General features: G+C 38.9%; 1 protein-coding gene across 1 annotated transcript in view; it reads left to right on the forward strand.

The window, feature by feature from the left end:
- The window catches only part of IMPG1 (interphotoreceptor matrix proteoglycan 1), an 85,540-nt gene that overhangs the window by 21,176 nt on the left and 39,479 nt on the right, over positions 1-24,885 (forward strand). Inside the window, exons 7-11 of the mRNA XM_053461090.1 lie at positions 4,803-4,861; positions 8,839-8,859; positions 10,578-10,810; positions 13,840-13,925; positions 14,968-15,727. Coding sequence (XP_053317065.1) covers positions 4,803-4,861; positions 8,839-8,859; positions 10,578-10,810; positions 13,840-13,925; positions 14,968-15,727 — 1,159 coding nt within the window. The remainder of the gene's footprint in view (positions 1-4,802; positions 4,862-8,838; positions 8,860-10,577; positions 10,811-13,839; positions 13,926-14,967; positions 15,728-24,885) is intronic.

Below are 24,885 nucleotides of genomic sequence, written 5' to 3' on the forward strand. Positions count from 1 at the left end.
TAAGGGTTAGTGTTGGTTTTAACAGTTTTAAGGCCTTTGAAAATTAATTGATTGATAATTGAAAGAGCCCAAATTCCCAAGAGCTCTGATTTGTGAACAAAACTCAAAAATGTTGGTCAAAATCCCAGGCTAAAAATGCACAAAAACAATTGACCTCAAAAAATATTGAATATTTACTCAACTTCTTTGTTTCTGAAAATGCATTTTCAATGGTACGGTATTGAAGTTTATCAGTGAGCACCTGTGACTTGCAATTCTCTTGAAGATTTTTGCATATTAAAGAGAGGATACGTACTAATGCTTTTGTCTATCATTATTTATGTTGCATAATTCTGCAGCCTTTCATAAGAACTCTCAAGAGAAAAGATATATGAGATTGTGATGGACAGACAACAGGATAATAGCACGTTGGCAAACACTCTATAATGATGTACTTATACATCTTGCAAGTATAGAGTATAAAAGCTGCTTTGCGAATTATTCCCAAGCAAACGTGTTTCACTTTGAATGTACAAAGTGCTCACAAAAGTGTAACCTTAAAGATGCAAATTAGAGGAGCTCTAATAAGGAATATGTTGAAGAAAAAAATATATAAATAGAAAACAGCAAGAATAAAGTAAAAGCAAGCCACCCTCTTTAGGGGGGGGGTGATATTTCTCAATGTACCTCCTTCCTTTCCGGCTGTCCCTCTTTTCCATTAAATCATATAGGCTATGAATGTATGACAGTGATCTCCAGTTAAAATAATATGTATACACACAACAATATACCGTGTTTGCTTCATTATAAGATGACCCTGATAATAAGATGACACCCTTTTTGACCATTAGAAATGTTGGGAACTATGAGTAATAGACCCAATAACAGCTCCCTAATTATCTGTTGCTTGGATGTGTTCCTTTTTTATAACCCTATAGATGGATATCAAATGACAGACAGGCAATGTGCCTATACAAGGACTGCAGTCAGGGGAGGGCTGGCAAGCCTCTTGAGTAGGTCCAGCCAAACAACCCAACAGTAGAGTAGCCCCTGTTTGGGCTGGACAATTCCAATCAGGTTGTACGTTCTGTCTACATTCCTTGTTTTGCTAGGAATCAAAGTGGCTATACACATAATTTCAAGTAAACATAAAGAGACATCAGACATTGGCCTTAAATCTTCAGATCAGAGCATCCCAGGGGCTAACTGCACACCTGCCCCCCTTACCAGCCCTCTCCTGACTCCAGTGTTTTAGTAATGAAGCTTGTAGAACTCATCGGTGATATGGTGCGTTTACCTGAAACTCCACTAAGAAAAGTCTATTGCTTCTATTTTTTTTTTTTGGGGGGGGGGGGGTGGTAACAATAATTGTAAATCTGTTGTGGTTTTCATATATAAGGTGCATCTTATTATAACACATGGCACATACCAAACATCTAAAAGCAAGTATTTCGAGAAACAGATAATATACCAGATGTTTAGTTGCATCTTGAAGGCAGCACAGGTAATTCCTTTAGACCCTTTTTCCTAAAAAAAAAGAAAACAAAAGTATATTCATCTTATGATTGTGAGCTTAAAATTAAGTTAATTAAGCTAAAGTAAATGCCTTCTGAAATAAGCAACGCTACTTCTATTTTTTCATATGGCCCACATGGTAGAGAATGACATAGGCAGGGAATAAATGTCTAGAGACAAGGACTTATCTTTATTTTGTTTATTGGCTTTGTATTGCTATAATCCTCCATCATCCCATGGGTTGCAGCTGCCAGAGGCATGCTCCAGTGCTCCCTGCTGATAATTGAGGTGTTTTAACTGCAGTTACTACAGAAAGAAAATAAAATACAAAACATGTTGTTTTAAAGTTAAAACATTGGGTCCACATTCAATTCTAGCTCAAGAACCAAAGCACTGCTTGTTGTTGCTGTGCTTTGGGGTATATTCTCCAGTATGATATCAGGTGTTTGTTATATTTCATGTCATATACCAATTCAGACATTCATGCAATGTCTAGACAATTACTGGGATAATAGACTTACTGTCAGGGACTGGGTCCATAGAAACGACTGTAATACCCCAGAGCGCCCAATGAAGGAATTCAGGAGTTATTGTGCAGTAGCGGAGTCGGACAGTGCCTGGTGCAGGGCGACTGCACTCTCCAGGGTGTTGAGCACCTAGGGACGTGCGGCCACATACCAGGGCCCTGACATAGCAGGGGATATTGTCCAGAACAAAACAAAGTGATATCCTGCAGGTACCCTGGAGCAGGATGCTGCAGGCTGGGAGTAGGGAAGCTAAGCAGAGGACAGGGGGACAGAACAAGGAACAGGGAGACCAAGCAAGAAACATAGCCAGACAAGACATACATGTACAGGACACAACAAAGGACAGGGAACAAGGCAAGGAGCACATGGGAAGGAGTGAGGAGCCGAGATCCTGAAACACTTCTCCTTTAAGCTAGGATATCTTAAATCGGGACATGGGGAGAGGAGAGAGGAACTGAGATCCTCAGATAAGTCAGGGAAAAGAGGGTAAAGGCACATAAAAGACTGACACACATAAATACAGGAATAGCCTAGGACTATAAGATAACAATTGAAGATTTAGTCACATCGTATGGCCATAGTATGCTTTGCTCACCATTACGCCAAAGTCCTCCTATATTTGGTGGGTCCTAGCGCTAAACCCTGCCTACTGAATTACTAATAAGATGAAACTAAACATTAAATCTATACACAGAACAGAGAAGGACATACCTTTAGACTGCAGACTGAGACAAACGTAACAAACAGGTGGGGCACACCTTATAAATGAAACAGGAGCTGAAGCTAAGAGCAGGACTAAAACAAAGTAGCAGAAGTAAACGGCAAGGGACAAGGAAATCCAGGAATGGATTACAGCAAAGGGGGAACTGTAGCGAGACAGGGGAAGCTAGAGAGAAGCAGCTCTGCAGCCTGAATGGGACCTGACACTTACATGGTAAAACAAAGATAAAATAAATAGATGCCGAGATAAACCACATGGGAAAATTCAAGTGTTGACAATATGACCTGACTACATTTTTCTCATCAGTAAGTTTGATCATGTGTTTGTTACTGATAACAAACTATTATAACATTACGTTAATTTAATATGCTGCATAGCTAATACTCTAGTGTTTAATAGGTTATATGATGTAGACTAGGCTGTTGCCAATATTGGATCTAATTTCCATTAACCCATATGTCAGCTCCTGAGGGACTATTAGAGGCATACATAATTTAGAAGAAATAACATCTATTTTGCTAGGTTTGACCCACTAGGATCTGATGCTGACATATCCATTACAAACACAAGGTAAATTATTTTAAGATATATATACAGCTGACGATGGTTGGAAATGGTCTCAGAATGTTACATTAGCTTGTAGCACATTCTGCCCGAAAAAGCAATCTCACCAAATAGCTGGGGAAGCAGATAAATAAATGCAGAAGAAAAGCCACAGACCCAGATTAACCCAGCATTCAATTAGCAAATGCTTTTGTACCTTCTGATGAACGGCGTCTGACTTGACATCACTCCTGCTGGTCATTTTCTCTTTTAAACATAAAAAAGTAAGGGATCAACACACACCCAGTAAATACTACTTAAAAACACCAATCCAAGGCATAAATATTTGGGATTCCATTACAATATATGGCCATGTATTGCTTAGCCTGCCACTACATCAACAATGATGAGTCCTCACTAATTGCATTTGGCTATATCGCTTACCAAGGAGCTGAATCTATGGGAGTGCACTACATTTTAACCGACTGAGACATGCTGGTCTGAATGTGTATGCTTTTTTATTTGAATAATATGTCTTTCTATTAAGTTTTTCTTTATAAGGATACAGAAAAAAAAGAAAGGGAGGGGGCAAACATCATATTAGATTCCATACATTGCTTATAATAATGTTTCCACAAGTTGCAATTTGCAATTTAGCTTGGAATTTTTTATAATATTTCTTTGGTTCCTTACCTACCTGAAGACGTAGTGGAAGAAACACATTTTAAGGATGTATAAGGATGAGACATTTCAGCAGTACCTCTTTAACCTCTGTACACAATCGCTAACAGTTATCCAGTGTTTAAGCGCTTAGATTGAGCTATGCTGCAAATGGAAAGTTAGTATAGGAAGGGTTTTCAAGAGAATCTGCAGAAAAGTTGTAGATATAATCACTGGCATCACAATACACCATAAAGGGTCAATGCCAGGAAAAGCTTGGCTAGTTCTATACAACACATTGTTAATCGAATAGAATTTCTTCATCCATTTGGGGTCTAATCAGGGTGGAGGCAAAAATCACCCCTTCTTCTTCCACCCTGAGCATGGTGGGTGGGTAATTAAATCAACTATGTATATCCGGCAGGGGGCCACATGCTGAACAAGTACATTAACTACCTAGGTACTAACAACAGCGTTTTAGACAGTGAGCCTGGGTCGTGTGATGGCATATACACAGTCTGTAATTATTATTATGTATACAATAACAAATTAATCTCATTTTTACATACTGTCTGAAGACAAAACCTCGGAAGCCCTGAAAACATATGCAACTTTAACTCTTTTTCTATGCTGGCCTTTTGGTTTTTCAGAGATTTAGGAAATTGAGCTTTAGGAATAAGGCAGATGTCCATTTAGAAACAAGGTTATTAGCGACACAATCAAATAGGGAAAATATTCAAATAATATTTTTTTATGGAGGGTCCTAGTGTGTACCATATGGCAATGCTTATTTATTAAATACATATAGCACACATTTTACCTTGTTGTTAACAGAAAATAATCTCATTTCTCTATAGATGCAGAAGGTTTTTGAAAAACTCCCAGGTTTCAAAGAAATACAAGTCTTGCGATTTAGGTAAGTTATGTTGGTGAGAGACATGTGCCCCTCAAGGGTGTAGTTAAAGTTTTGTTAATGGTGACCTTCTACCTTTTAGTTGTGAGACACTGATAATTTGTTTAAAACCCTTCTTCAAAAAACGTACATCACAAAAAAAAGTTTTAATTCAGATAAACCAGGACCAATGTGCCATGTTAGCACACTTAAGAGGTTGGGTTTACTATACCACTCAACATTACAAGTTGGGAAAGCAGTACACCCTCCCAGCCCCATGTGCAGGCACCCTATTCCCCCACCCGCTCACGCATAAACCCTTCCTACTTCCCTACCCTCCCATTGCATGTACTCGCTCTCCACACCCTTCGGTGGTCTAACTCACTGTATTCCATGTCCGGATGTGACATTACTTCCTGATGTGCAGTATGTAATACAAAGGAGACTGTAGAGGGGAAAGACATGCCACATCGCAGGACTGGCATCACAGCTTTGTAGGAGTGAGCCCCAAATACAGGACTGTCTAGTGTGAATTGGGACAGCTGGCAGGTACAGGGCTCACTCATCTTCACCAGATAGATGCTTTGTGCATCTAGCACATAAACTGACTTAATGTCGCATGGAATATGGATATTTATACCAAAAATGTCTTTAATCCCATATTCTGTTCATGAAATGGAGTGGGTAGAAGAAGAAAAAAAAAGTGGACCAAATAAAGTGTGATGTTTTATGACACGTAATAGATTTGGAAGTTAAGTGAGCCGAAAGACTTTTTGCTGTTATCAAATAAAACGAAATGGGGGAGAAATGAAGATATCAGACATTCTTTAAATTGCAAAGATAAAACCTTGTGCTTTTAAATCACTTATTTCGAAAAAGGGATATAAATGTCCTCTTGCTAAAATACATAAGTACTGTGTCTATCCGAACCAATGCAATTTGATGAAAGGCAATTTGAGTGGGAAAGGCACATTTAAATAACTGTTTTGCCCTCACTTTACGAAGAGATATGAAATCCACTTCCAAGAATCTTGCAAACCACAGGGCCCTGCTCATCATGGGTCTGCCTATTTAACAAACTGCTTGCATACTCATGAATGCAGGGGAGCAGAAAAAAGGCAAGCAACACAAAAATTCATTAACTCATGAGTTAGTTATACCAAGTTAAACATAGTGGGGTTTAGCCCCACATTATACACCCTCCATCCTTTGCTCAAATTGAATAAAGTTACCATATGAAAGGCATGGATCCCATAGCTGCTCTGCTCTCCTTGCAATGATAACCTGCCTGTCTACAGGATAAGAAGGGACATATGTGTCTCTGTCAGTCCCAATCTAACTTCCCCTATTGCTATGGAGCACCTGATTCTGTCATCAACCAGCTCATAAACCCCAACAATGCAACACCTGGTAATGTGGAATGGGGCAGAACAAGGGAGGCCAGTCCCAAAAGAGGAGAACTCGCTTGATCAGATTGCGTGGTCTGTGGATAGGCCTGGCACCTAGGCGTTACCGCCTCTTCACGTAATGGATCTTGAGCTTTCAATGGCCGATACCAACACAACCGCCATACTAATGATAGCAAGCAGCAGTGGGAAGTAGAAAAGTATTTGGGGAATTGAGGCCCCCATCTAGATTCCCACCATGTCAATATCATTTCTTCACAGATTCCTTTCGGCATAGCACACAACTTTAAATTTCCCTCTGTTTTCATAACTCTTAACAGGAACTCAAAATCTTATACTTCAATACAAATGACAGCACAATAAACTGTAAAATAAGAAGAACTGTGAAAAAATTTAGGGCATCTTAATTGCAGAGTAAATTTAATGAGCTCCCAAATCAAAACCTGACCTCCGTCTCATAAAAAATCCTTTTATGTACTTTACTTCCCATGGGAAAGTAAATGTCCTGTTTCAAGGGAGAATTAATATGCATTTCAGAGTTATCTGTCTTCTTGCCAATAATATTGTAATTAATTAAAATCTTGCCTGAATATGACATCTAGTTTTACTCTCTTGCCTTTATAAACCTTGCAGTTTATGATAACTGTTTCTACTGATTATGACATGTTATACTGTCGCTCCTTGGATCTTTTACCACCAGCGTTTCAGGACAAAGATCGGATGTACTTTCTGGGCTCTGGCTACCAAAGATCTAGAAGTCTATATAAAAAAAAACTATAAAATAGGTTGCGTAGGGCATATGGAGATGCTTTTCCATTTACACCACACATTAAACTCCCTGTTTTTATTAAAAAAAATATTCTTTATTCAGTCACATAACAACACATAAACTTTTAAATATTTTTTTCAGTTTCTATAGCAACAACCTAGAATTATTATTTAATGTTTCATTCTATTACTGATCGTGATGCAGAGAGAGGCACAGAACAGTGCCAGTCATGGTGTCCTGATACAGATCAAATAATAATGGTTGCCTTATTTTCCCACCAAAAGATGCCAGTGGCTACAGGGGCAAGTAGGAGAACTTGGCAAGGCAGCTTCTCTAAAATTTGCATTGAAAATGTTTATTTTTAGCATTGTATTTATTGTTAATAGTATTTGTGACAAGCACCATTTAAATAAATAGAATTACAAATATTATGTTATGCTTGTTGCCAGGCAATAAATTAAATAATATGTTTAATTCATAAAATACACTTCCTATACTTGAATTACATGCTAATTAAATGGGCTATTTCCTAGAAAATGATATCTTTTCCTAGTCTGAGAAGCCGATTGTATAATCCCATAATTCCATTACATACGATTATGAGACAATTTGCCTTTTGAACATAAAAAATTACCGGTTAAATATAACATTCTTGTTGCCTACATGTTATCACATACATCCACATTTAGAATAAAACCATAATCTTATGAATTCATATGAATGTCAATGTTCTCTGTAGAGCAAAGTACAATATACTGCATTTTTATACATATATAAATGACTGACTGGTATTTCTGTTAAGGTCTTAAATTTTGTTGACCCACGGTAAAAGAAAAAGGGATGCATGGCGACTTGGGAGACATAAGTCCAGGTTTTTAGAACTAATATGAAACTAAGAAAATCAAAAACAATTCAAGTAGGTTCAGCCAATTCATATATTATTTTAATACATATGTTTTGGAACAATGGAGGGACAAGTAAAAATAAATAAATGAAGGTTTCAGTATTACACTGAAGACATGTAGTTTTACACTACGCTAAGATACACAATTCATGAATCAGAATTAAACTACTTTCAAAAATATCTCATATTTCACGTGTTTCCCAAAAATGCACCATTATTTTATGCACAACACCATCAAATTATGCATAATTAAACTGTCTCCCTTATTCATGATATGATCTCATGATCTAGACTTGTTGCATGGTTTATTGAGATGATTCTTAATTTGTTAAAGCTATTGTCCATCCTGTCATATGATTGGACTTAAATGCTGAATGTTGAAGTGTTCTTCCCACTCCTGCTTACCCTCTGCCCACTGCTCACCCCTTTAAAGTCGAACCCATCCATACACGTGTTTGTGTGTAAAAAATGCTCTCTAGGTGGTATTCAATATGACCTTCAAGGGACATCATGTGATCTTTCATGCATATGATAGTTGAGAGGTCCCTTTGAATTTTTATGGTGTCACTTTTGCAAATACATGGGGGATTCTGCAAATTGGAGAACAGGGTGTCCGTTTAAGGCTATTCCATCTCATGCCTAGTCTGCTTTATGTCTGTCCCTACCCTTAAGATATAACTCTCCATGACTGCAAACCAATTTTTGATAATATAGCACACCACAGATGGCAGACACACATAAAAACAGAATAGATCTGTACAGTGACATGGTTTAAAGCGGACAGGTTTAGAGAATTATTCTGTTAGTTTTATACCTCATCACCTGAAATATTTATTTTTATCCAACCTCATAGTATCCAAACCTTACCAAATTTTAATCTTAGATATTTTTTTCTTTTGTTTCTCTGTGTAACCCAACCAAGACAAAAGAAGGAAGAAGATGGGTAATGGTCTTTTTTATTATCTTAGTCACTTTTATTTACTTTTAACTGTAGTTTTATTTTATCTTATCTAAAATTATATAGTATATATATATATATATATATATATATATATATATACCGTGTTTCCCCGAAAGTAAGACAGTGTCTTACTTTCTTTTTATCCCTAAAAGCCCCACTATGTCTTACTTTCGGGGTATGTCTTATATTGGGAAAAAATTGAGAGTGATGGGAGTTATGATGTACTTTTAGAGCATAATTAGATCATGAAAAAGACATTGGAAATGGTACAGCATAACACCCATCACTCTCACACACTTACCAATCAACACACCTACCAATCCACACGTATACCAATCCACACACATATACACCAATCCACACGTATACACAAATCCACACACATATACACTAATCCACACACATATACCAATCCACACACATATACACCAATCCACACACATATACACCAATCCACACACATATACACCAATCCACACACACATACACCAATCCACACACACATATACACCAATCCACACACACATATACACCAATCCACACACACATACACCAATCCACACACACATATACACCAATCCACACACACATATACACCAATCCACACACACATATACACCAATCCACACACACATATACACCAATCCACACACACATATACACCAATCCACACACACATATACACCAATCCACACACACATATACACCAATCCACACACACATATACACCAATCCACTCTCACTTAATTCTTTCCTACCTTTCCTTTCTTCTTTCAGCTTCTTTTCCTCCTCTTCGCTCCTCTTCTTCAGTTCTTGTCTCCTTCCGGGTCAGAGGGCACGGACAGCGGTGGGCGCGGCTTCAGTGTTGTGCGCCGGGATCTGACAAGAAACCCCGGCGCACAACAGCTGTTGCCGCGGGGATCACAAGGGAGCGGTATCGGAGGTCATTAACAGACCTCCGGCTCCCTTGAGTGATCTTAAGCCGGGTTGAACCCGGCTTAAAATCACTCAAGGGAGCCGGAGGTCTGTTAAAGACCTCCGATACCGCTCCCTTGCGAGCCTGCCCCTCCAGCGGCGGACATTACTGTCCGTCTCTGGAGGGGTGCCGGGTGCCGCAGGTTGGCACCCCCTGGAGTGTGGCGCCCTGTGCGGTCGCACACCCCAAAGGTCGGCCCTGCTCTAAGGGGCCGGCCTTAGGGGTCTGCGGCCGCACAGGGTTTAAATAAAAACATCGGGGTTTTTTTTTCAACTTTATTTAACATCCTCCATGTTAAATAAAGTTAAAAAAACTTTATTTAACATGGAGGATGTTAAATAAAGTTAAAAAAAACCCCCGATGTTTTAATTTAAATCCTGTGCGGCCGCAGACACGTAAGGCCGGCCTTGGTGGGGACTTCCCGGCCCCTTAGAGTGGCGGACCCGGCAAATCCCCCGTGTTTCCCCGAAAGTAAGACATATGTCTTACTTTCGGGGTACGGCTTATATTAGCCGACCCCTCTGAAACCCCCGATACGTCTTACTATCGGGGGTGTCTTACTATCGGGGAAACACGGTATATATATATACATGCAGTAAATGTGTTACTAGTTCAGCAAGCTAAATAATATAGTTTTTATAACATTTTTTGGACCGTTGAGCTGATAAGTACAATTCAATGTACAGAACATTTAATCAATATACTTGCTTTTTTTGTGCTGCAGATCTGATAGCATTGTAGTGCGCTATGCTGTGGTCTTTGAAAGAGGCAGCACTGATTCTAAAAATAACATTGACAAGACACCTACTATCATATCTAACAAAGTCGAAAACGGTAACAATGAGGAGGAAAACGAAATGTCATACACTGTGGTGGAACTCCAGAATATGGTTGCCATGGCACTGCGCGATGATCGATCCCTACCAATGGATCTCCAAACACTATGGTTTGCGGATGGTAAGCAATTTTTTTTTTCATTTAATTTTACACCCCTGGTCTTAGTGTTAAAAGAACAGAGCAAAACAATTCAGTTTTCATCTTTAATGTTTTGTTTTTGTGTGTATGGTACTGACAAGGGATGCTGTCAGTGTGACAGTTTCTTCTAATGAAAACAAGCAACCTGGTGCTTTTGTTTTTGTTACCACTTCTTACGTTTCATTGTAAATCTTCATGTACAGACACAAAGTAATTGTTAAAGTGATTATTATATAGTGTAGTAAATATAAAATAATAAGCATTCGGATCAAGTGGGTTCTCTTGATAAAAGTCCCACGTTGGGACTGAAACGTCAAGCTATTCTGTACCATTAATATGCTAACCTGAAATATAACATTTCTTAAAAATATATCATTTCTCCTTCTTTGTTGTAACTACTAGATAATGCACAGAGGTAAAGCTGTTTTAGTCAGTTGCCTGCAGCAGTGATGTTTCCTGGCATTAGCAAACTAGGCTTAAGGCAGCAGGTACCGGGCATTCTCCCCGGTACAAAATCTCGGGCGATCAAGCCCGGTTTGCTGTTGCTGAATAGATCCAGATACCTGTGTAGGTAAACTACAGGAGTCACAGATGGGTGATACAGAATGTCAGGTGTTAATGCAGGATGGATGGCCAGACACAGCTGTTTCAGTACACTAAATGGGTATACAACACAAAGTTTACAGAGCAGGTAGTCAGAAAGGCCAGCTCCAGTGCACAGGTAGATCAAATTAAAAGCAGAATCACTAAGCAGGAGAGTAGTCAGGCAAGCCAAGGGTAAAATAACAGCATACACAAATACGAGTAAAAAACGCAATAGCAGGACCACACATCTGTGATGAGCAGATCCAGACTTTTAAATATGGTGCACAGCTTGCCCTGCCCCCAGCTGTGCATCAATCACTACACTTAAACCCCTTAAATCATTTTTTTAAATGTTATATGGGGTATATGCAAAGGATGGATGTGGCCCTCTTGAACATAAAACTATGTATTTGGGGTATGACTGTAATCAGGAGATGGTGCGAAGCAAAAACTGGGTCTTGTCACTAATAATTACTATGTTTTATGTATTTCTATGATTTTAGACGAATGCCCTACTTATCATGAACTGAACTACTGAACATAATGATATATCATTTGTGTAGGTTCTTCAAATATGGAAAAGGGGAATCATGCTTTAACAAACATATGGTAAAATGACGAAAATATTTTGGTCCTGTGGTTATGAAAACCCCTGGGACTGAAGCAGTTAAAGGGGGCTGAATGTAAATGAAATGGGGCCTGGCATTAGGGGCTATGGCAACAGACCAATACAATTTTTTATGTAACAGAATGGTTCTACCGTATTTGCTCGATTATAAGACGAGGTTTTTTTCAGAGCAAATGCTCTGAAAAATACCCCTCGTCTTCTAATCGGGGTCGTCTTCTAATCAGACCTCAAATAGAGGTCTGATTAGGAGACTGAGATCCAGATCCCCCGCACCGCTGCAGGGGACCTGGATCCTCCTGTCTCACCCGACCCCCCCCCCCATCATACACACACTTACCGGTGCTTCCTTGCTTCCTCTGTGTTGCCGGGGCAGCGGGTTGACGTCTACACGATCCGCGTAGACAACGTCCGCTGCAGCCGGAAGGAGGTGTGGCTAGCAGCGGGGGTTGTCTGCGTCCGTCGCATAGACCTTCCCCGACTGTCAGAGATCAGAGAGCTGATCTCTGACAGCCGGGGAAAGTATACGCGACGGACGCATACAAACCCCCGCTGCTAGCCACACCTCCTTCCGGCTGCAGCAGAAGGCGACGTCAACCCGCTGCCCCGGCTGGAAGCACCGGTAAGAGAGGGGGGAGAGCGGGGGAAGGGGGATGAGAGAGTGTGTGTGTGTGTGTGTGTGTGTGTGTTAGTTAGTTAAATGGGGGTATAGGGTGTGTGTTAAATGGGGGCATAGGGCATTTCTGGAGTGGCGTTAAGGGGGCATTTAATAGAGCACTCTGCCTCCTGAAATGCCTTATACCTCCCTATATGCCACTCTGCCCCATAATATGACTTTTAACCCCCTAAATGGCAGAGTGGCATATAGGGGTATAAGGCATTTCTGGAGGCAGAGTGCTCTATACAATGCCTTTTAACTCCCTTAATGCCACTCTGCCTCCTGGAATGCCTTATACCTCCCTATATGCCACTCTGCCCCATAATATGCATTTTAACCCCCTAAATGCCAGAATGGGATATAGGGGTATAAGGCATTTCTGGAGGCAGAGTGGCACATAGGGGGTCAAAAGGCATACCATGGGGCACAGTGGCATATAGAGGGTTAGAAGGCATATCATGGGCCACAGTGCCATATTGGAGTGGCAAGCCTGGGGGCAGATGTGCGTAACAGGGGGGCAGGTTGGAAAATACAAGAAATAAAAACAAAAAAAATCTTTTTCTCAATCATAGCTTTTATTAAAAAAAATAGTTTACATGAATTAACATTTACTGGGAAAACTTTTTTCCTTTGGGGTCGTCTTATATTCAGGCTTTTTCTTTTTTTCTTAAGTTAATATTCAGATTTTGGGGGGTCGTCTTATAATCAGGGTCGTCTTATAATCGAGCAAATACGGTATATGTTGTTTATTTCAGGAAAAGGCTTAACTGAGTGGTTGCTTTTAAAAAAAATGTAAACTTGTTTTCTAAAACAATTCAAAAAAGAATTATTTTTTTCACTTGCTGGGTTTGGAATTGACGAACAAGTGATCTGAGAGATACAGTTCGCGATTCCAAATTGCAGGTGTTGAATTTGTTGAGACTGACTGCTGCCAAGTGTTTATTCTTCTAAAATATCTTGTATCATCTGGCAGAACTCAATATATGTTTTCCCCTACTGTAATGATATTTTAATGCTCAAAAACAAGATTTTATGAGAAACCTGAAACACATTTTTTATATATTTAATTGCAATTAATAGAGGTTACCTTTCCAATATGAGCACCATTACTTAACACACTTTGTTATCTGTTCCTTTCAATAGATCCAGACAAGTCACTTGGAAGTCTGGAAAATAATTCTCAGCCTTCTGTCACCATGTCAACAACATCTGCAATGAATACAGATTTGGTAAATACAATATGCAATGTTTCAACACTAAAGAGTGGTACCAGAACTATTAAAAAACGCAATGCTTACCATTTTAAACTATTTTAATCTGTCTATTGTATTAGTAGTTGTCCTCTTTCTCCTCCAGTCTTCTGTCTTTGGTGCATAGTTGACCCTCATTCCCTCAACAAAGAATATGCTCTTGTAGAGTAGACTGAGGCATATTTTTCAGTTACTTCATTATATCATCAAGAACAATTAGAATTATTATTATTATTAAAAGGTGTGGAAAGGGTAAAGGCCACACTGAAGGAATAAGAATCAAAAACTTAACAGGGAAGGTTAACGTGACATATAAAAAGGAATTAGGGAGGAGAAAGGAACATGCTTTGAGGGTAGAATGTTGTGAAGATGGTTAACAGTAAAATACTGTATGTGTTTATAAATTGTTCTAATGAATGTAACAGCTCTGCGGAATTGACCGGCGCTTTATAAATAAATATAATGTAATGCAATGTAATACATTGTAAGATTGCTGAAGCCTAGAGAGAAAACAATAATCGGAATAGAAAAAGCAGAGGAAAATATTAATTTAGTGGTGATACAAATGGAGACACATCAGGCTTGTTTTTTAGAAAAAATCCACTTCTTGTCTTTGGATAACTATAGAAAAGTGTACCAAAACAAACGGGCCTCCTTGATTTGCAGCAGCTTGATTTGGTGCCAGTTTCACATCTATGGCTGAGACCTACTAATCCCTACTGCAACTAACTGTCCTAAATACAAATTATTTTCTGTGAGAAGCAAAAGTTTCATTTATTTCTTAATGTCATCTCAAGGACATGCAGATCCTAAGCATCATTGATGAGACCCTTTGTTCTGGAACATTAATAATTTAATAATTTAGTGGTTAAGCATCAGAGACATAACCTCCATGCATATCAAATCACTATCAGCACTATAATGCAATATTTATTAAATTCTTAACATCTACCCATCTGCAGCATATAGATCTAACTTTATATTTTGCTGTCTTCAACTCGTTTTCTCTTTTTCTTTGGAGGATGAGACCCTAAATGCTGAACAGCCTTTAGGTAATCCTGATCCAGTATTAGAGGATGAAGAGACCGAAGGCAAATTTAATGAACTTACAGTGATTATAGAAAAACCTGGCACTGAAAAAGATGCGCGTGGAACCCAAGATAAAATTGTCACAGTAGTTACTACTGATTCTGTTTTTCCCTCAATTTCATCTTTCCTTGAAGAATATCTGACTGCATTTCCGGAACAATCAAATACAGACCAGCAAGTTCCGTCAATAGAATATGTGGCTGATGTGGTCAATGTTATAAGTGAAGGTTTTACAGTGCCTTTTAATGCCTCAGATGCCAATGATAAGACTAATCTGTTAGTTGAAAATGTGGTGAATATCACACCATCTTCCGTTGACACAGATAATGTGATCACTCCCGTTACAACAATTTTACCTGGTACTGATGTCCTGCCTTCATCTGACATGTTTCAGGAAGGTGAAAATCTTAGGAAACAGGAAGACAAAACTGACTACAATACAGTCCATGCAAAACCTCAGGAATCCACAGAAATGTCTGGTGATCATCTAATGCCAGGAACTGACCTTGGAACCAGCCATACAGATTTTCAGACATTGAACTACTCTGCTATGAGAACAACATTTTCACACATTACGTTAGGAAGCACAGAGGTCCCGGAAACAATCAGATCTAGCACTCCCAGCTATACCTTTTCCGAAAGTAATAAAATCACTATTGTGCCACCAGCAACTGAAAGCCTTCCTGGATATGGTATGTGATAATTTTTATGAATTTTATCTGCTCTGTTTATGCAGGACCAGATTTCACATTAGGCCTATACCTAAAGCGCTAATCTTCTAGGGGTACTATGGGAGGCCAAAGCATGCAGCTTAACAATAGCCCTCCTAGTTTCTATATATGCTTTACCGACCATTTCCCACTTCTTTTTGAATATGCAACTCCCATTATAAGCAATCTTTATTCAGTTGAGGCCTTGCCTACAAAATCTTCTTTTAAACAAATATATTATAAATTAAAATACATTACAGAGAAAGACTTTATGAGGAAAATGTACGGAGCCCCTTTGACTGCTGGGGGTCTAAGCACTGGCTTAATCTCTTTATATAGTAGTGGCACCCCTGAAGGCACCAGTCATTCTCCTAGGGGTGCCAGAAATCTAAATATAGATTTTATAGGAATTTCTCAGTGCTATAAAATCAGTTGAGAATGAAAAACCAAATACAGGAGGAAATGCTTTTTGATGCCTGTATTGTGAAGCAGCAGTACACATCCTTAGTAACAAGGGGAATGTTCTTTAAACTTCCAGATATGAATAATACAGAAACAATTATTGCCTCACTGGTGTAGTTTGCAAGTAAATATGCATATAATTTTTATGTTGTTTTATGGGTGTTTAGACCGATTTATGACCCAGTGCATACTATGGCTAATACTATCCTGGAGTTTTATGTTTTGATTTTTTTTAATATAGTTCACAAGTAATGCCACAGTCATCAGGATGTAATTGCACATGACAGTGATTTTCCACTGTTTTTTTTACATATTTTTCATTTCTGACTTTGACTCCTACTGCAACTGATTACAGTTTCTACAATCTGGGTTATCAGAGATACCAGCAGGGTCTGGACAGTCCCCCTGGGAACCTTTTCTTGTGCGTTTTTGATGGTGTTAACACTAACATTGTTGGAAGAGAGTATCTGAACTGGACATGGGCATTCAGTTGGAGTGGAACTGTTGTTACGGGCGAGCATTGTTAGAACAGAACAGAGCCACTGGACAGGGGAGATCTCTGGGCTTGTATCATTGGGATCAAAAATGTATAAGGTGTCCCCAAAGGGATCTTGAGCCATACCACACTGTGAACAATGTAAAAACAAACAAAACAGTATAGTTTTTTTTAAAAATTATTATGACTAATAATTATTTTGTTTTATGTATTTCTACGATTTCAAAATTAGGCTCTACTTCTCCTGAATAAAATAATGTATAATTTCTGCAGGTTCATCAAATATAGAAACGAGGAGTCACGGTTTAACAAACATATGGTAAAAATAACAAAAAAATATCTGGTCCTCACGTTCTGAAAAATCCGGAGACTGATGAGGTTAATAATATCTTTTTTCCATTTAGAAGCTAGTGGTGTAATTTTTTGAAATCTGATAGAATTAGGAAAAACTATTACTTGCTCTTTAAAGTTTAGTTGTAGGTAATTGTAGCCAGGTACTGTTAGTAGTTAGCCAACTCAAAGCCAGATAAGTAATATAGTAACATTGGTTAGTGAGAGGGCTTGCAATGATGTTGGAAAACTAATGAAGGGACATTGTAATTAGCAGAATTAGATCAGAAACAAAAGGAGAAGTTTATTGCAGTAACCACAGGGAAATAGAAACTTTGCCAAACAGCACAGTAACAGCCAGGAGCGATAGATTGCAAATTAAGTTATTGTTACAGAGGTCACCATTTAGTGCAGAAGCATGCAATTCTTTACACAAAGCAGACAAGATAATAATCTTCTACATGATTCTTCTCAGCCCATACTCTAAGAAAGCCTGAGGTTCTTAAATCTTGAATTGATATTGAACATAGGTTCAGCAGTTACTATGCTACAAAAATCTTTACACTGCAAATATTTTCGAAATGTTCGCGTAACTACCCATGGTTTTTATGCCACAAGCAAAATTCTTGTGTTGTGAAACCAGATTGTTAATGTGACTTTCAGTATGTGCTTTATGCAAGCTGATTTATCTAACTCTTAGTTCGGCCTAATCACAGCTCAAACAATCTCATTGCTTATGAGTTTTCTTTATTTTAAGGAAACACACTATTCTTCTTAAGAAAAAGCCACTTTCCCAAACAAAAATGTTTCCATTGCCAGTTAGACACAAATACAACTGACATAAATAAATAAGGACGTAAAAAAAAAGTATGAAAATAATTCAATATTGTGGTTATAGCAACAGACTGCAAAGATATGCATGGGGCCCATCCAAGAGTAAAAATGTAATGTTAACAATATTTTGGATGTGTAAAATACACTTAAGAAATGTAATCAAAAGACCATGGGCATATTAAAAGGGTAAAATATACAAAATACTACATATGACAGAGGTGTCCAACCTGCGGCCCTTCAGCTGCTGCAGGACTACATCTCCCATAATGCTCTTTCGGCTAAGGGGCTGGCTGAGGAGGATGGAAGATATAGTCCTGCAGCAGCTGGAGGGCCGCAGGTTGTACGCCCCTGACATATGAGATCTGTCCCAATGTATCTTCCCTTGATAATGATATTATAATTTCTAAAGCATTGCCATAGCTCTCTCACACACATATACAGTAACATATTCTACCAACCATTCTATTTTGCAGGACAGTAATGATTTTCAGATAACGTCCTACTGTCCCACAGAGCGGCCCTGTTGTCCTGCCTTTGTAGGGTGTGGGGATCATGGACCAGTTGGGGAGATCCTCTGATCTCTACTGTTCTGGCACACTATGCTGTCAAATCGATAAAGATCCTTGCTATTAACAGGCCTATTCCACCCATTCCTATCCCTGTTTTGATGTAATGTGGGCAAGCCACACTTTTGTAGGAGGCTATCCACATCTGTGCGACACAGAAAGATGAACTTGTCTGGGAAAGGTATGACCCTACGTACCACTGAGATTGTAAAAAGCACCAAAGCATTGTAACAGTCAGCATCTTAATGACCTATTATTTAAAAGGTTTTTCTGGAAGCATATAATGCACACTAATAATTATCATTATTTACTGTATGTTATCAAGGTAAATGTTACTCCATCCAGGAATTATTTTTTTTAAAATAAAATGAGAACCATCAAATTAAGTACAAGAGATATTAATTAAGAAATCAAGTATTACAATGTTAATATAACTAGTTTTGTTTTAATGAATCAAAAGTAATTGAAAAACAACATAACAAGGTCATGACTTGAGGTGTAATCAAGCCATGTGGTAGTTTATTGCAAAACAGCACTGTAATTTTCAGATGCTGGTCAGGCGAGATTCATGTATCTTGGCTGAACGCCTGGCACATCCATGACATAGATACAGCTGCAAATCTTAAATGTGTAAGAGTTCTTTGTAATTCACATATATCTTGTGTTTGAACCTAGAAGTTTTATACCTGCATAAAGTGTTAGCTGTCCTATTCTGCCAAGATACGCAATTAAGGAGATTAATATTTAATATACTGCATTTGTACCATGTTTACTGTTATATATTTTCAAAGATGAACAAATGATTGAAGACAAGTACGGTAATGGTCATTGGTGTCCTAAATACACATTGGAAGTTTACAAGTAGTTATTTTAATCTTTTATCCCAGGAAAAAACTCATAATTGACCCAGTCACTCCAGTCCGTGATGTATTTATGATGGCCACTGCGGTAGGCCTAAACCATGGCAGCAACCCCAGCCGTTCGCCCTGTATCCACCACCCGTATTGCTGGTTGCAGAGACATGATGTCATATAATCGTATACTGTCTCCTAAAGGTGTACACCACCAAGTAAAGTGTTATGGAGGTTTTACTGACTTGATATAGTCCTCCATAGTGTAAATTTGCAGTCTCACCAGGACTTGGCCTACACAACAAGTATAGGCCAAAATAAGTCACTGATTGCAGTAGCAATACAATGTGTTTATTCTTATTATTTATTGTTTTATATAGTGTCATCATATTCAGCAGAGCTGTACAATGAGTAAAAAGAACATGACACGCAGTATATAACATATCAATTTGACTTACAGAAACAACAGGTGAGGAGGGCTCTACACAAACAAGCTTACAATCTAGAGGGAGTTAGGGTGTTTTACACCTGTGGCAAATGTGCCTCTTTCAGAGACAGGCCAATCACATTAGTATAAGTATTGCAGGAGAGGGACTAGGAAAGGTGAGCTAAGGAACATGGGATGAAGGGGGTTAATGTGTACATTTTTAGGCATTGTTAAAAAAGGTCCTCTTGAGGGATTTTTTGAAGTACAGAAGGCAGGGGGAAAGACGGATAGGCCAGGGGCGGTTATTGAGATGGTGGTTTTTAAAAGTAAGAATAAAAATATCACATTTGTAAGTCTAGGGCCTAATTCCCCCTCCCCATTACATCTAAACTCTCCTCGTTCTAATCTAGCTAACTGTGAATAAAGAGGGATCCATTCTTTTCCATAACGTCTTCTAAGACTGTCTTCATCTGTGCTAATGATTATTAAAGGTGGCGTTTTGCATAACCAAGTTCATATTTTCACCCATGCACTCAGATAGTGTCTTTAACACGTTTCATTTAGGGCTGCAACTAACGATTATTTTAATAATCGATTAGTTGGCCGATTATTTTTTCGATTAATCGATTAATCGGATAAAAAAAACAATATGCAAATTTTTCGTTTATTTAAAATAATTTTAAGAACTAGATGTTAAAAACAACTTGCATTGTGCCCCCACCCCTTTGCACTGTGCCCCCACCCCCACTCTGCCCTGCATCCCCACCCCCACTCTGCCCTGCACCCAGTCTCACACCCTGCCCCCCCACCCCCACTCTGCTCTGCTCTGCACCCAGTCTCACACCCTGCAATGCCCCCCACCCCCACTCTGCTCTGCACCCAGTCTCTCTCATAAACACCCAGTCTCGCACATAAACATTCGCACAGACAATAGACATAAAGAGTACTTACCTCCGCTACGAACTTGTTCCACTTCAAACTTGATAGTAGACGCGCGTCACCTCCGTCGTCACGTAGCATGAAGAAGGCGGAGACTGCAGAGCGTGGAGCAGAACCGGGGAACGCAGGCGGAGGTAAGTAAAAGGAGCCTAGTGCTCCAACGACGAATCGATCACTCGATTAATCGATAACGGAAATCGTCGACAACGATTTCCGTTATCGATTATTATCGATTTTATCGATTCGTTGTTTCAGCTCTAGTTTCATTATTATGCCCAACAAATAGTACAATCCACTGTCCACACAAGTGTGCAGCCATCCACAACTGACAATTTAAAAGAGGTGCTAAATCTTAGAGCCATTGTAGTGTTTTTTCTATGTATTGTTTTCTCGGAATACTGCAATGTTTTAGCATACGCTGCATTCCCAGATGTGTGGCTTGATTACATTTTAATTAATGAAATTATGCCCAAGTAGTACTTTGCATATTTTTTTACTATACCAGGGAATGTTCTAAATGAGCTGACTTCATACTCAACTATTAACCGTTTAATAGCGTATCACAATGAAATCTGTACAGTCAAATGCATGCAATGCAACACAAGCTATTTACAATTTTCAAAAGAAAAAAAAAACTGTTTAAAATAAATAAGTAAAGCAAAAAAGATGGCACAGGAAACACTCAGTGTATGGTGACGTAGAAGGTAATCAAATAATAAAGGGAAGATCCTTTATAAAGGGAAGAGTCCCTTACTGCCATCCAATGCTCAGTGTAATGTAAAAAGAAAACATTTTACAGATAGAGAAAGTACTCTGCTCCCTACCACTAAATCTCCATGTTAGGGGAGAGGAGATCCATCCTATGCATTCTTTATACATGTAACCAGTGAAATAAAAAAGTTTTAAAAATGTACATTTTAAAAGCCATTGGCCCTCATCTTCAACCCAAGTCGACAAAAAATCCTGTCCATGTCTGATGGCAGCAGATTGCTCAAGCATGTTTATTTAGGGTCCTACATTTTGTTTTTTTAGAAAAATAATTTATTATTCTGTATAAAAGTCCACAAACTAATCACACAAGTAAGAAAGTACAGTTGAACACTTTGTAGTCAAAAAGAATAACTTTACTCAACCTGCCACACATCCTGTCATTACCTACTAAGCAGCCTACAATTCTCACAGAAGACCAAGGGCAACTCAATGCCTCAACAAACCAATCAGATCAACAGCTTTTTTTAGTATATTCTAATTTTAGGGTAAGAGAGAGGATTCAGCGATTCCCATTTAGGGCGATGGCACTAATTTTGTAGTAGCTACAGATTTAGTTTATTAATCAGCTTTCAAATGTTGGGGTTCCATCAGTAAGCCAGAACTAATTCTGTTACGACAAATATAGTCATTTAATGATACAGAAATAGTTGATAATGTCTACTTAAGGAAATGTTATAATGTCTGTTATAATTAATATCAACATCCATAACATAATAATCAGTCACAATCCCAGAAAATATGTGAAATATGTGAAATTGTCCCTTTAGCTGAGTGACTTCTCCAGCATAGACTACTTTGGGAATTACTAAATTTAGATCTAGATCTATCTGGAATATAATACCATTTTAAAATCAGTTTCACGTAAATGAACGTTATAAATATACTTTCTTATTCCCAATACCGATTGTTTCCACTTCTCATAGTAATCTTTTAACAATTTATTTTTCCCATCTATTTTAAACATCTGTCCCAATACAACTTTATTATACTACTCTTAGTGGATGGTTTTACCAGCAGCTAGACTGGGCCCCTTGAGAGAAACAATAAAGTTTACTAAAGGAACTTAAATTAATTCCATTAAAAAGATCTTCTGAAAGATTTAAATTATAATCCTTCTACTGTCGCTGGTGCAACCACTACCTTAAGCACTGTCATCACCGGAATGTTTCTAACTTTCCAAAGTAAAGATCAGTAGGTACTCTCAGATGATTGCAGTAGATCTGTGTTTGGCCCAAAAAGTGGGTCTTACTCTGCCTTGTGGAAACAGATGTGGTCAATTGGTCATCGACAGTGCTGGTGGTGACCTGGATTTAGATAATGAGCCAGCGGAGGAGGAGTCAATCAACACATCTTCCAGTAATTTATCTGTTGATGTGTTGCTCCTTTTACTGTGCAGATGTAGCAGCTGCAAGATAACTATACCACTGGTTCCCCTACATGCACTGACGCTAGTAGCACCACCTCCAGTAATACTCTCATGGGAAAAAACTCTAGTATCACCACTATACCACTGATATACAGTGGCTTCGTAAAGTGTGGGTTTAGTTAAGAGTATGGGAAATGCAAGTAAGATGGGCACACTGCAAGGTATAAATTATGTCATAAGGAAGTGAGCCTGGGTAAAGTGTTAGGACATCTCATCAATTCTGGTATGAACCAACACCTATGTACACACCACAGCACATCTTTGCTTCAGTCCAGAATGGTGACCGAAGATGTTGGCTGGTTGAGGGAGCAGATCACGAGGTTGCTGGCAGAGTCCTTGCATGCTGGAGTGGAGACACCTAAGGTAGTTAATTATATATATATATATATATTACGTACCTTGGGAGATCGTCCGGGTCCGCTCTTCAGCAGCCTCAGCTGCTGCGAAGAAGGGGTTGACACCCCCCCCGCCTCTGCTCAGCAGCCTCAGCCGCTGCGAAAAGAGGGAGACATCCCGCCTTGGCACAGCAGCCTCAGCCGCTGCGAAAAAGAGGGAGACCTCCCACCTCGGCACAGCAGCCTCAGCCGCTGCGAAGTAGGGGCAGACCCCCCGCCTCGGCACAGCAGCCTCAGCTGCTGTGAAGAAGGGGCAGACCCTTCCGCCTCGGCACAGCAGCCTCAGCTGCCGCAGGCAGGAGTCAGGTCCGGCTCTCCTGTCCAGACAAGGTCCTCTTCGCGCCACCTAGTGGCGCCGGCAGGAACTACCTCGTCTTATATAGGGAGGTTACGCACGCGCCACAATCAAGATGGCCACAGGGGAAGTGAGGTAACAGGACTTTGAAAATTTGGCGGGGAAACACTAATTGACACCAAAGCTTGTGTGCCTATTTAAGAGACTCTGGAACCTTCAGTCATTGCCTTCTGATGGTCATGCCTATCCCGATAGTGCCTATTCCTCAGTACGTGTTCCTGTCCATTGTTACTCCTGATTTCTGGTATCCTGACTTCGGCTTGTCTGACCTTGTACCCTTTCTCCGGTCCTACCTGATATCAGTGTCTCCACCTATGCTGTGCGTGACAATATATATAAATCTGGCTAATAAAAAGTAATAAAACAACTTAATTATTCGATAGTTGTGAGGTGTACATATTAAGCATTAGACTTGTACATTCAGATTCGTACAAATTGTAATTCTAACAAAATAAGCTAATTATGTTGTACGATTGTCCAAAAACAAGGAGGGACCCCAACAAAACAAACAAAAATGATCAGTGGTTGGTCCAGCTAACACATATTGGGCTCTCTGAGTAGCTCTCTTATGCAGTTACCTTGACCTTTGATTAATAGGTACCACTTAAACTAAAACCGTAAGCGTGACAGTAAAGCTCCTGGAGTACAGGCTTATTGATACTTAATGTAAAGAGTGAATATCTTTATTATGCACAGGGGACGGATACTGTGCTACTTAAATGTTCAAATAATCAACATCATCAAATCATGCATTTTGATAGATTAAGTACTTATTTATATCTGCTTTCCTTATTGCTGTTTACTTTGTATCATGCAAAATGTCATCTTCTAATCTTGGTGGGATACAAAAATAATTGTGAAGGCTTATTGGAAAACTTTCCCCTCTGTGAGATGTTGGCAATGCCTATGCATATTTAAATACTCTGTATATATTATATCATTTTTCCAAGAATATTAAAATATATATATATATATATATATATATATATTGTTTGGGTATATAGCTGAGCAAAACATTTCTGTAAGTGGAGAAAATTGATTTTTTTCACATATAATGTCACACTGCAGATAATGTGGGATGGATGCATATCTCTGTATGAAGATATTTCCAAAGACTGGTTGTATGAATTTTGACATACTGAGTATGAGGGGCAGGCTTTTAATGCATTTCATAGCTAGTAAACTGCTAGTCAGCTGTATGGCCCATATGGGTTGAGATCTATTAAAACAGACGTACTGCCTATATCTGTTGTGCTTGTATATTTATGTTTGCACAATGCCTGGTGGA

The sequence above is a fragment of the Spea bombifrons genome, chromosome 3 (assembly GCF_027358695.1).
Source record: "Spea bombifrons isolate aSpeBom1 chromosome 3, aSpeBom1.2.pri, whole genome shotgun sequence".
Classification (NCBI taxonomy): domain Eukaryota; kingdom Metazoa; phylum Chordata; class Amphibia; order Anura; family Pelobatidae; genus Spea; species Spea bombifrons.